This window comes from Oncorhynchus keta, unplaced genomic scaffold, assembly GCF_023373465.1.
Source record: "Oncorhynchus keta strain PuntledgeMale-10-30-2019 unplaced genomic scaffold, Oket_V2 Un_contig_16649_pilon_pilon, whole genome shotgun sequence".
In the NCBI taxonomy this organism is placed as follows: domain Eukaryota; kingdom Metazoa; phylum Chordata; class Actinopteri; order Salmoniformes; family Salmonidae; genus Oncorhynchus; species Oncorhynchus keta.
The window spans coordinates 90614-104189 of record NW_026280037.1 but is presented as its reverse complement, the minus strand read 5'-3'; the positions used below and the strand labels follow the sequence as shown (position 1 = coordinate 104189).

General features: G+C 40.2%; 1 protein-coding gene across 1 annotated transcript in view; it reads right to left on the bottom strand.

The window, feature by feature from the left end:
- Positions 1-956: 956 nt before the first annotated feature.
- The window catches only part of LOC127919431 (FH1/FH2 domain-containing protein 3-like), a 49220-nt gene continuing 36600 nt past the window's right edge, over positions 957-13576 (bottom strand). Inside the window, exon 3 of the mRNA XM_052502984.1 lies at positions 957-1280. Within this exon, the coding sequence (XP_052358944.1) occupies positions 1208-1280 (73 nt within the window). The 3' untranslated portion in view covers positions 957-1207. The remainder of the gene's footprint in view (positions 1281-13576) is intronic.

Sequence of the window (13576 nt, the reverse complement as noted above, 5' to 3'; positions counted from 1 at the left end):
ATATTATTATATTATTATTATTATATATTATTATTATTATTATTGTATTATTATTATTATGTATTATAATATATTATTATTAATATTATTATATTATATATATATATTATATTATTATTGATATTATATATTATTATTATATACTAGTATTATTATTAGGTATTAATATTATATATTAGTAGTATTTATTATTATTTGTAATATCATTAGTATGTATTATTACTTGTATTATTATTATCTATTACTATTATTATTTTTGTTATTTTTGTTATTATTACTATTATTATTATTATTATTATTATTATTATTACTATGTATTATTACTTGTATTATTATTATGTGTTATTATTCCTATGTATTATTACTTGTATTATTATTATGTGTTATTATTCCTGTGTATTATTACTTGTACTATTATTATGTGTTACTATTACTATGTATTATTACTTGTATTATTATTATGTGTTATAATATTACTATGTATTATTACTTGTATTATTATTATGTGTTACTATTACTATGTATTATTTTGTATGTATTATTATTTGTATTATTATTATGTATTATTATTATTATTTATTATTTGTTTATTATTATTTTTATTATTATTATTATGTATTACTATTATTATTATATTATAATTTGAAATTACTATTATAATTATGTATTATTATTATGTATTATGATAATTATTATGCATTATTGTTATGTATTATTGTTATGTATTACTATTATTATGAATTATAATTTGTATAATTTGTATTATTATTATTATTATTATTATGGATTATAATTTGTATTAGTATTATGTATTGTTATTTTTATTATTATGTTATGTGTTAATCTTATGTTATGTATTATGATTTTTTTATTAGCATTATGTATTATTGTTAATATGTTTTATTATTATGTATTATCATAATTATGTATTATTATTATGAATAATCATTATTATTGTTATTATGCATTATTATTTTTATTATTATGATTATTATGTCATGTATTATTTACTGTACCTAGCAGCTGGGAGTGATATTGGATGATTGAAAACTATCGCACTAAGAAGTCAAACAGAGACTATATATTCTAATGAGATGTGCAGGTGATGCAGCAGAGGTTGACATTAGCAACATTGTCTGACTCCAGATACCTCCGCATTTTACAGTCGCAACTTAAATACCCACAGTGCTTCAAAATGAAAAGTGTTTCACTCACCGATACAAGCGTGAACTCTGACAGATAACTGTGTCCGGAGGATGATGCTGTGCTTCTTGCCTCTTCTGATGAGAAAGACAGACAGAGAGAAAGAATTTTAATAGCATTGTTCCACAACACAGTGACCCTATGTAAATGAGTTACATTTGATGTTAAAAATAAATTTCGTCTGAATTGACATTTTAAAAAGCATACAGAATAAAAGCTCATTTTGGTTGGAAAACTGTTTCCTGCAATTTAACCTTAAGGACCTCATATTCTTGGACCCCAGGTTTCTAAACTGAAGACATATAATACTGGAATGGGGGGTTATGAACGAAGTCTCCAGTTGTGACAGCCAGGCGTGTACATAGCCTACACTGTATCAATAAACTCTCCACATGGTCTGATGCAGAGAGGTATGGACATAGACATAAACATCAACAGTCTGGGTAAACTACTTTCAGAGGGCTAGATCTAATCACTGTGGAGGAGACAAGCTTTCACAGGGCTAGATCTAATCACTGTGGAGGAGACAAGCTTTCACAGGGCTAGATCTAATCACTGTGGAGGAGACAAGCTTTCTACACTGGGAGGAGACAAGCTAGGGCTAGGGAGCAAGCTAGATCTAATCACTGTGGAGGAGACAAGCTTTCACAGGGCTAGATCTAATCACTGAGGAGACAAGCTTTAATCACAGGGCTAGATCTAATCACTGTGGAGGAGACAAGCTTTCACAGGGCTAGATCTAATCACTGTGGAGGAGACAAGCACTGTGGAGCTTCTAATCACTGTGGAGGGCTAGGGCTAGATCTAATCACTGTGGAGGAGACAAGCTTTCACAGGGCTAGATCTAATCACTGTGGAGGAGACAAGCTTTCACAGGGCTAGATCTAATCACTGTGGAGGAGACAAGCTTTCACAGGGCTAGATCTAATCACTGTGGAGGAGACAAGCTTTCACAGGGCTAGATCTAATCACTGTGGAGGAGACAAGCTTTCACAGGGCTAGATCTAATCACTGTGGAGGAGACAAGCTTTCACAGGGCTAGATCTAATCACTGTGGAGGAGACAAGCTTTCACAGGGCTAGATCTAATCACTGTGGAGAAGGCAAGCATTCACAGGGCTAGATCTAATCATTATGGAGGAGGCAAGCTTTCACAGGGCTAGATCTAATCACTGTGGAGGAGGCAAGCTTTCACAGGGCTAGATCTAATCACTGTGGAGGAGGCAAGCTTTCACAGGGCTAGATCTAATCATTGTGGAGGAGACAAGCTTTCACAGGGCTAGATCTAATCACTGTGGAGGAGGCAAGCTTTCACAGGTAACCGTAGTGGCAAAATGCTACTCAATACTATGCTACCCTGAATACACTTGAGTTACCATGAACAGAACTTATGTATAAATATTTAGCAGCAAGGGATACTAAATCATCTAGTTTCACACTAGTCTTTATCCAAATCCTCTCCTCCCCCAAAGCAATACCATGACAACAATGTCTGTTGAGGGACAAAAGAGGAGGCAATAGAGGAGAGAACTAAAGGGGGTGTCACCAATGTCTCACAGGTCTCCAGAGGTCACCAAGAGGGTGTTCAAATACACAGAGATCGACTCCGCCTCCCATCTCCATGGAGACAAGGTCATACCCCCCTGTCAACAACAACACAGCGTCCCCAGTGACAATCTTAAACAAGGACAACAAAAACATCTGTGACAGAATTGTGACAAACAGTGCTATGGGGGTTTGTAGTTGAGAGCCATCCTGAGGATGACAGCCCTCACATTCTGGAAGAAAACAAATGTTGAAATCAACCAGCAGGAGAAGCGTGCAGACAACCCCCACACAGACATAACACCAGACACCACCGTAGCAGGCCCAACAGATAAGTCCAAGCAGTACACACAAACACACACAAACACGCAAACACATACACACACAAGCACTGCAGGTAGGCTTGCACAAACGCCCTGTCCGCTTCAGCTCTGTAACAAACACCCTTTTGTGTGGCCCTCACAATGGAAGTATGATGCTCCATTCAGTCTCCAGTGGCCCAGTGCCAACAGTAGAGGGTCACCATTAGAGACATTAGAGACAATCCACCAGCACTGGAACACACTGAGAGCAGACTGAAGTAGGCCCTGGGGCCCGGTGCACGCTCAACCCTCTGGACCCTGCGGTGTACAATCAACTGCACTAACATTATAGAGAGAGAGAGAGAGAGAGAGACAGAGAGAGACAGAGACAGAGAGAGAGAGACAGAGAGAGACAGAGAGAGATAGAGAGAGAGAGATAGAGATAGAGATAGAGATAGAGAGAGACAGAGACAGAGACAGAGAGAGACAGAGACAGAGACAGAGAGAGAGACAGAGACAGAGACAGAGATAGAGACAGAGACAGAGACAGAGACAGAGAGAGAGAGAGAGAGAGAGAGAGAGACTGTCACCAACCAAGGAGGGGCTATAGCAGCACCTAGATCTTCTACACAGGTTCTACCAGACCTGGGCCCTGACAGTAAATCTGTAAATCTCTATAGTAAATCTCTATGCCCTTTATAGTTGTGAGGTCTGGGGCCGCTCACAAACCAAGAATTCACAAAATGGTACAAACACCAAATTGAGACTCTGCATGCAGAATTCTGTAAAAATATCCCCCGTGTACAACGTAAAACACCAAATAATGCACGCAGAGCAGAATTAGGCCGATACCCGCTAATTATCAAAATCCAGAAAAGAGACATTCATTATATAACCACCTAAAAGGAAGTGATTCCCAAACCTTTCATAACAAAGCCATCACCTACTGAGAGATGAACCTGGAGAAGAGTCCCCTAAGCATGCTGGTCCTGGGGCTCTGTTCACAAACTCAAACAGACCCCACAGGACAGCAGCACAATTAGACCCAAATCAAATCCTGAGAAAGCAAAAAGATAATTACTTGACACATTGGGAAGAATTAACAAAAAAAACAAAGCAAACTAGAATGCTATTTGGCCCTCAACAGAGAGCACACAGTGGCAGAATACCTGACCACTGTGACTGACCCAAACTTAAGAAAAGCTTTGACTATGTACAGACTCAGTGAGCATAGCCTTGCTATTGAGAAAGGGCGCCGAATGCAGACCTGGCTCTCAAGAGAAGACTATGTGCACACTGCCCACAAACTGAGCTGCACTTCTTAACCTCCTGCCCAATGTATGACCATATTAGAGACACATATTTCCCTCAGATGACACAGACCCACAAAGAATTCGAAAACAAACCCGATTGTGATAATCTCCTGGGTGAAATATCACAGTGTGCCATCATCCCATATCTACTGGGTGAAATACCACAGTGTGCCATCACAGCAGCAAGATTTATGACCTGTTGCCACAAGGAAAGGGCAACCACTGAAGATCAAACACCATTGTAAATACAACCAATATTTATGTTTATATATTTCCCTTTTGTACTTTAACCATTTGCACATCGTTACAACACTGTATATACATAATATAACATAATTGTATTTTTTTAATCACCTTTACTTAACCAGGTAGGCCAGTAGAGAACAAGTTCTCATTTACAACTGCGACCTGGCCAAGATAAAGCAAAGCAGTGCGACAAAAACAACAACACAGAGTTAAACATAAACAAACATACAGTCAATAACACAATATAAAAAAGAAAAGAAAAAGAAGAAGAATCATTTTTGTACAGTGTGTGCAAATGTAGAAGAGTAGGGAGGTAAAGGCAATAAATAGGCCATAGAGGCAAAATAATTACAATTGAGCATTAACACTGGAGTGATAGATGTGCAGATGATGATATGCAAGTAGAGATACCGGGGTGAAAAAGAGCAAGAAGATAAATAATAATATGGGGATGAGGTAGTTGGGTGTGCTATTTACAGATTGGCTGTGTACAGGTACAGTGATTGGTAAGCTGCTCTGACAGTGGATGCTTAAAGTTAGAAAGGGAGATAAGTTTCCAGCTTCAGTAGCTCAGTTGGTAGAGCATGGCGCTTGTAACGCCAGGGTAGTGGGTTCGATCCCCGGGACCACCCATACGTAGAATGTATGCACACATGACTGTAAGTCGCTTTGGATAAAAGCGTCTGCTAAATGGCATATATTATTATTATTATATTATTTTTGCAATTCGTTCCATGCATTGGCAGCAGAGAACTGTAAGGAAAGGCGGCCAAAGTAAGTACTGGCTTTGGGGATGACCAGTGAAATATACCTGCTGGAGTGCGTGCGGTGGGTGGTGGGTGTTGCTATGGTGACCATTGAGATAAGATAAGGTGGGGCTTTACCTAGCAGAGACTTGTAGATGACCTGGAGCCAGTGGGTTTGGCAACGAAAATGTAGCGAGGGCCAGCCAACGAGAGCATACAGGTCGCAGTGTAGGTGAACCAGGCGAGGAAATCATTTGAGAAACCATGGCTAAGAATGCAGTGATTGACAGAGTCGAAAGCCTTGGCCAGGTCGATGAAGACAGCTGCACAGTACTGTCTTTTATAGATGGCGGTTATGATATAATTTAGGAACTTGAGCGTGGCTGAGGTGCACCCATGACCATCTCAGAAACCAGATTGCATAGTGGAGAAGGCACGGTGGGATTCAAAATGGTAGGTGATATGTTTGTTAACTTGGGTTTCAAAGATTTTAGAAAGGAATTGCAGGATGGACATAGGTCTATAACAGTTTGGATCTAGAGTGTCTCCCCCTTTGAAGAGGGGGATGACCGCGGCAGCTTTCCAATCTTTGGGGATCTCAGACAATACAGAAGAGAGGTTGAACAGGCTAGTAATAGGGCTTTCAACAATTACGGTGGATCATTTTAGAAAAAGAGGGTCCAGATTGTCTAGCCCAGCTGAATTGTAGGGATCCAGATTTTGCAGCTCTTTCAGAACATCAGCTGACTGGATTTGGGTGAAGGAGAAGCATGGGGTGCTTGGGCAAGTTGCTTCAGTGGGTGCAGAGCTGTTGGCCGGGGCATTTTGGAATTAGTGCTACAGGATGCAAATTTCTGTTTGAAAAAGAAAGTCTTAGCTTTCCTAACTGACTGTGTATATTGGTCCTTAACTTCCCTGAAAAGTTGAATATCGCGGGGGCTATTCAATGCTAATGCAGTACGCCACAGGATGTTTTTGTGCTGGTCAAGGACAGTCGAGTTTGGGGAGAACCAAGGGCTATACCTGTTCTTAGTTCTACATTTTTTGAGATGGTGAGTAAAGTTCTTTCAAAGAGCAACCAGGCATCCTCTACTGACGGGATGAGGTCAATATCCTTCCAGGATGCCTGAGCCAGGTCGATTAGAAAGACCTGCTTGCTGAAGTGTTTTAGGGAGCATTTGACAGTGATGAGGGGTGGCCATTTGACCACAGACCCATTACAGAGGCAGGAAATGAGGCAGTAATCACAGAGATCCTGATTGAAGACAGCAGAGGTGTATTTAGAGGGCAAGTTGGTTAGGATGATATCTAAGAGGGTGCCCATGGTTACGGATTTAGGGTTGTACCTGGTAGGTTCATTGATCATTTGTGTTAGATTGAGGGCATATAGCTTAGATTTTAGAGCGGCCGGGGTGTTAATTATATCCCAGTTTAAGTCACCTAACAGTATGAACTCTGAAGACAGATGGGGGGCAATCAATTCACATATGGTGTCCAGGGCACAGCTGGGGGCTGAAGGGGGTCTATAACAAGCAGCAACGGTGAGAGACTTGTTTCTGGATTTTTAAAAGTAGAAGCTTGAATTGTTTGGGCACAGACCTGGATAGTATGACAGAACTCTGCAGTAGATTGCAACTCCGCCCCCTTTGGCAATTCTATCTTGTCGGAAAATGTTGAGGTTGGGGAAGGAAATTTCTGGATTTTTGGTGTCCTTCCTAAGACAGAAATCAGACATGGCTAGTACATCTGGGTTGGCAGAGTGTGCTAAAGTAGTGAATAAAGCAAACTTATGGGGGAGGCTTTTAATGTTAACATGCATGAAACCAAGGCTTTTACGGTTACGGAAGTCAACAAATGAGAGCGCCTGGGGAATGGGAATGGTGCTGTGGGCTGCAGGGCCTGGGTTAACTTCTACATCACTAGAGGAACAGAGGAGGAGTAGGATAAGGGTACGGCTAAAGGCTATAAGAACTGGTCGTCTAGTGCGTTAAGAACAGAGAGTAAAAGGAGCAGATTTCTGGGCGTTGAAGAATAGATGTACAGACAAGTGTATGGTAGGATGTGAGTACAGTGGAGGTTAAACCTAGGCATTGAGTGACGATGAGAGAGGTTTTGTCTCTAGAGGCAACAGTTGAGCCAGGTGAGGTCACCGCATATGTGGGGGGTTGAACAAAAGGGCTATCTAAGGCATATTGGGCTGGGGGCTCGACAGTGAAATAAGACAATTATCATTAACCAAAACAGCAATAGACAAGGCGTATTGACATTAGGGAGAGGCATATGTAGTAGAGGTCGATCGATTATGATTTTTTAAACAGACAGAGGCTGTGTGAGCTCACTGTTTATCAGATATAATCCCCACCAACAGACAGAGGCTGCGTGAGTTCAATGTTTATCAGATATAATCCCCACCAACAGACAGAGGCTGTGTGAGCTCACTGTTTATCAGATATAATCCCCACCAACAGACAGAGGCTGTGTGAGCTCACTGTTTATCAGATATAATCCCCACCAACAGACAGAGGCTGTGTGAGCTCACTGTTTATCAGATATAATCCCCACCAACAGACAGAGGCTGCGTGAGCTCACTGTTTATCAGATATAATCCCCACCAACAGACAGAGGCTGTGTGAGCTCACTGTTTATCAGATATAATACCCACCAACAGACAGAGGCTGTGTGAGCTCACTGTTTATCAGATATAACCCCACTAACAGACAGAGGCTGCGTGAGTTCAATGTTTATCAGATATGATCCCCACCAACAGACAGAGGCTGTGTGAGCTCACTGTTTATCAGATATAACCCCCACCAACAGACAGAGGCTGCATGAGTTCAATGTTTATCAGATATAATCCCCACCAACAGACAGAGGCTGCGTGAGTTCAATGTTTATCAGATATAATCCCCACCAACAGACAGAGGCTGCGTGAGTTCAATGTTTATCAGATATAACCCCCACCAACAGACAGAGGCTGCGTGAGTTCAATGCTTATCAGATATAATCCCCACCAACAGACAGAGGCTGCGTGAGTTCAATGTTTATCAGATATAATCCCCACCAACAGGCAGAGGCTGTGTGAGCTCACTGTTTATCAGATATAACCCCCACCAACAGACAGAGGCTGCGTGAGCTCACTGTTTATCAGATATAACCCCCACCAACAGACAGAGGCTGTGTGAGCTCACTGTTTATCAGATATAATCCCCACCAACAGACAGAGGCTGTGTGAGCTCACTGTTTATCAGATATAATCCCCACCAACAGACAGAGGCTGTGTGAGCTCACTGTTTATCAGATATAATCCCCACCAACAGACAGAGGCGGTGTGAGCTCACTGTTTATTAGATATAATCCCCACCAACAGACAGAGGCTGTGTGAGCTCACTGTTTATCAGATATAACCCCCACCAACAGACAGAGGCTGTGTGAGCTCACTGTTTATCAGATATAATCCCCACCAACAGACAGAGGCTGTGTGAGCTCACTGTTTATCAGATATAATCCCCACCAACAGACAGAGGCTGTGTGAGCTCACTGTTTATCAGATATAATCCCCACCAACAGACAGAGGCTGCGTGAGCTCACTGTTTATCAGATATAATCCCCACCAACAGACAGAGGCTGTGTGAGCTCACTGTTTATCAGATATAATACCCACCAACAGACAGAGGCTGTGTGAGCTCACTGTTTATCAGATATAACCCCACCAACAGACAGAGGCTGTGTGAGCTCACTGTTTATCAGATATAACCCCACCAACAGACAGAGGCTGTGTGAGCTCACTGTTTATCAGATATAATCCCCACCAACAGACAGAGGCTGTGTGAGCTCACTGTTTATCAGATATAATCCCCACCAACAGACAGAGGCTGCGTGAGCTCACTGTTTATCAGATATAACCCCCACCAACAGACAGAGGCTGCGTGAGTTCAATGTTTATCAGATATAACCCCCACCAACAGACAGAGGCTGTGTGAGCTCACTGTTTATCAGATATAATCCCCACCAACAGACAGAGGCTGCGTGAGCTCACTGTTTATCAGATATAATCCCCACCAACAGACAGAGGCTGTGTGAGCTCACTGTTTATCAGATATAATCCCCACCAACAGACAGAGGCTGTGTGAGCTCACTGTTTATCAGATATAATCCCCACCAACAGACAGAGGCTGTGTGAGCTCACTGTTTATTAGATATAATCCCCACCAACAGACAGAGGCTGTGTGAGCTCACTGTTTATCAGATATAATCCCCACCAACAGACAGAGGCTGTGTGAGCTCACTGTTTATCAGATATAATCCCCACCAACAGACAGAGGCTGTGTGAGCTCACTGTTTATCAGATATAATCCCCACCAACAGACAGAGGCTGTGTGAGCTCACTGTTTATCAGATATAATACCCACTAACAGACAGAGGCTGTGTGAGCTCACTGTTTATCAGATATAATCCCCACCAACAGACAGAGGCTGTGTGAGCTCACTGTTTATCAGATATAATCCCCACCAACAGACAGAGGCTGTGTGAGCTCACTGTTTATCAGATATAATCCCCACCAACAGACAGAGGCTGTGTGAGCTCACTGTTTATCAGATATAACCCCCACCAACAGACAGAGGCTGTGTGAGCTCACTGTTTATCAGATATAATCCCCACCAACAGACAGAGGCTGTGTGAGCTCACTGTTTATCAGATATAATCCCCACCAACAGACAGAGGCTGTGTGAGCTCACTGTTTATCAGATATAACCCCACCAACAGACAGAGGCTGTGTGAGCTCACTGTTTATCAGATATAATCCCCACCAACAGACAGAGGCTGTGTGAGCTCACTGTTTATCAGATATAACCCCACCAACAGACAGAGGCTGTGTGAGCTCACTGTTTATCAGATATAACCCCCACCAACAGACAGAGGCTGCGTGAGCTCACTGTTTATCAGATATAATCCCCACCAACAGACAGAGGCGGTGTGAGCTCACTGTTTATCAGATATAATCCCCACCAACAGACAGAGGCTGTGTGAGCTCACTGTTTATCAGATATAATCCCCACCAACAGACAGAGGCTGTGTGAGCTCACTGTTTATTAGATATAATCCCCACCAACAGACAGAGGCTGTGTGAGCTCACTGTTTATCAGATATAATACCCACCAACAGACAGAGGCTGCGTGAGTTCAATGTTTATCAGATATAATCCCCACCAACAGACAGAGGCTGCGTGAGTTCAATGTTTATCAGATATAATCCCCACCAACAGACAGAGGCTGCGTGAGTTCAATGTTTATCAGATGTAATCCCCACCAACAGACAGAGGCTGTGTGAGCTCACTGTTTATCAGATATAATCCCCACCAACAGACAGAAGCAACCTCACTGAAGCAACATCTGTCACCGTTGGATTGAGGCCGTGCTGCCTGTGGAATGAGACGGGAGCAGAGAGGAATTGAATCCTATGATGTTGGAGGCTGAATTCAGGGCCAGGCAGTAGAAACCAGAGACCTTTTTGTAATGAACTTCAGCTTTCTCTCTAACGTCCTGCACACTGCAACTCTATCCTCATTATGACTAACCGAGACCTGCATCATCCCCACTGCCGCAGCCGACACAGGCCAACGTGCTCATTATCAGATTAAACAGAGGTGCCGCAATATGTGAGAGACATTTAGGCACTCGTTAGCGGTTACCAGTCATAATATGAAACGGGATAATAACATGTAAGTGCAACATGGTTGATATGATGATGCATGTGACCTACTACAGGAGAAATCATTCTTAGTTCTGAGAGTTAGAATGTCAACACTGAGATGGACTGAACCAGCAAATTCATATGGTCATTATGATTTGTTCAGATCAAACCAAATGTATGTTTATAAAGCAGATGTCACAAAGTTCTTTACAGATAAGAAGCAAAGAAGAAGAAACAGCACAGTCGCCATGAAAAACTCATTAGAATGAAGAAACCTATGAAGAAACCTATGAAGAAACCTATGAAGAAACCTAGGGACGATCATGATTCATATTCAAGATACGCTTTGACTATAAAATAATAAACGTTTGATGAGCAACCATCTCACCATCCTACACTTCTCTAGAGAACTTTCTCAAGAACCTGTATTTTGTCCAAGAACATCATTAAACAGAAGAAAACTGATCCAACAACACCATTAAACAGCAAAGAACTGATCCTAACAAAACCATTAAACAGAAAAAAACAGATCCTAACAAAACCATTAAACAGAAAAAAACTGATCCTAACAACACCATTAAACAGAAAAAAACAGATCCTAACAACACCATTAAACAGAAAAAAACAGATCCTAACAACACCATTAAACAGAAAAAAACAGATCCTAACAACACCATTAAACAGAAAAAAACAGATCCTAACAACACCATTAAACATAAAAAAAACAGATCCTAACAACACCATTAAACAGAAAAAAACAGATCCTAACAACACCATTAAACAGAAAAAAACAGATCCTAACAACACCATTAAACAGAAAAAAACAGATCCTAACAACACCATTAAACAGAAAAAAACAGATCCTAACAACACCATTAAACATAAAAAAACTGATCCTACAACACCATTAAACATAAAAAAACAGATCCTAACAACACCATTAAACAGCAAAGAACTGATCCTAACAACACCATTAAACAGCAAAAAAACAGATCCTAACAACACCATTAAACAGAAAAAAACAGATCCTAACAACACCATTAAACAGAAAAAAACTGATCCTAACAACACCATTAAACAGAAAAAACTGATCCTAACAACACCATTAAACAGAAAAAACAGATCCTAACAACACCATTAAACAGCAAAAAACAGATCCTAACAACACCATTAAACAGCAAAAACAGATCCTAACAACACCATTAAACAGCAAAAAACAGACCATAAACAAACCATTAAACAAAAAAAACAGATCCTAACAAACAACATCAGATATAATCAACAGACAGAGGCCATTAAACAGCAAAAAAGATCCTAGAAAAACAGATCCTAACAACACCATTAAACAGCAAAAAACAGATCCTAACAACACCATTAAACAGAAAAAAACAGATCCTAACAACACCATTAAACAGCAAAAAACAGATCCTAACAACACCATTAAACAGCAAAAAACAGATCCTAACAACACCATTAAACAGCAAAAAAACAGATCCTAACAACACCATTAAACAGCAAAAAACAGATCCTAACAACACCATTAAACAGAAAAAAACAGATCCTAACAACACCATTAAACAGAAAAAAACAGATCCTAACAACACCATTAAACAGCAAAAAACAGATCCTAACAACACCATTAAACAGCAAAAAACAGATCCTAACAACACCATTAAACAGCAAAAAACAGATCCTAACAACACCATTAAACAGCAAAAAACAGATCCTAACAACACCATTAAACAGAAAAAAACAGATCCTAACAACACCATTAAACAGAAAAGAACTGATCCTAACAACACCATTAAACAGCAAAAAACAGATCCTAACAACACCATTAAACAGCAAAAAACAGATCCTAACAACACCATTAAACAGCAAAAAACAGATCCTAACAACACCATTAAACAGAAAAAAACAGATCCTAACAACACCATTAAACAGCAAAAAACAGATCCTAACAACACCATTAAACAGCAAAAAACAGATCCTAACAACACCATTAAACAGCAAAAAAAACAGATCCTAACAACACCATTAAACAGCAAAAAACAGATCCTAACAACACCATTAAACAGAAAAAAACAGATCCTAACAACACCATTAAACAGAAAAAAACAGATCCTAACAACACCATTAAACAGAAAAACTAAACAACACCATTAAACAGCAAAAAACAGATCCTAACAACACCATTAAACAGCAAAAAACAGATCCTAACAACACCATTAAACAGAAAAAAACAGATCCTAACAACACCATTAAACAGAAAAAAACTGATCCTAACAACACCATTAAACAGCAAAAAACAGATCCTAACAACACCATTAAACAGCAAAAAACAGATCCTACAACACCATTAAACAGCAAAAAACAGATCCTAACAACACCATTAAACAGAAAAAAACAGATCCTAACAACACCATTAAACAGCAAAAAACAGATCCTAACAACACCATTAAACAGCAAAAAACAGATCCTAACAACACCATTAAACAGAAAAGAACTGATCCTAACAACACCATTAAACA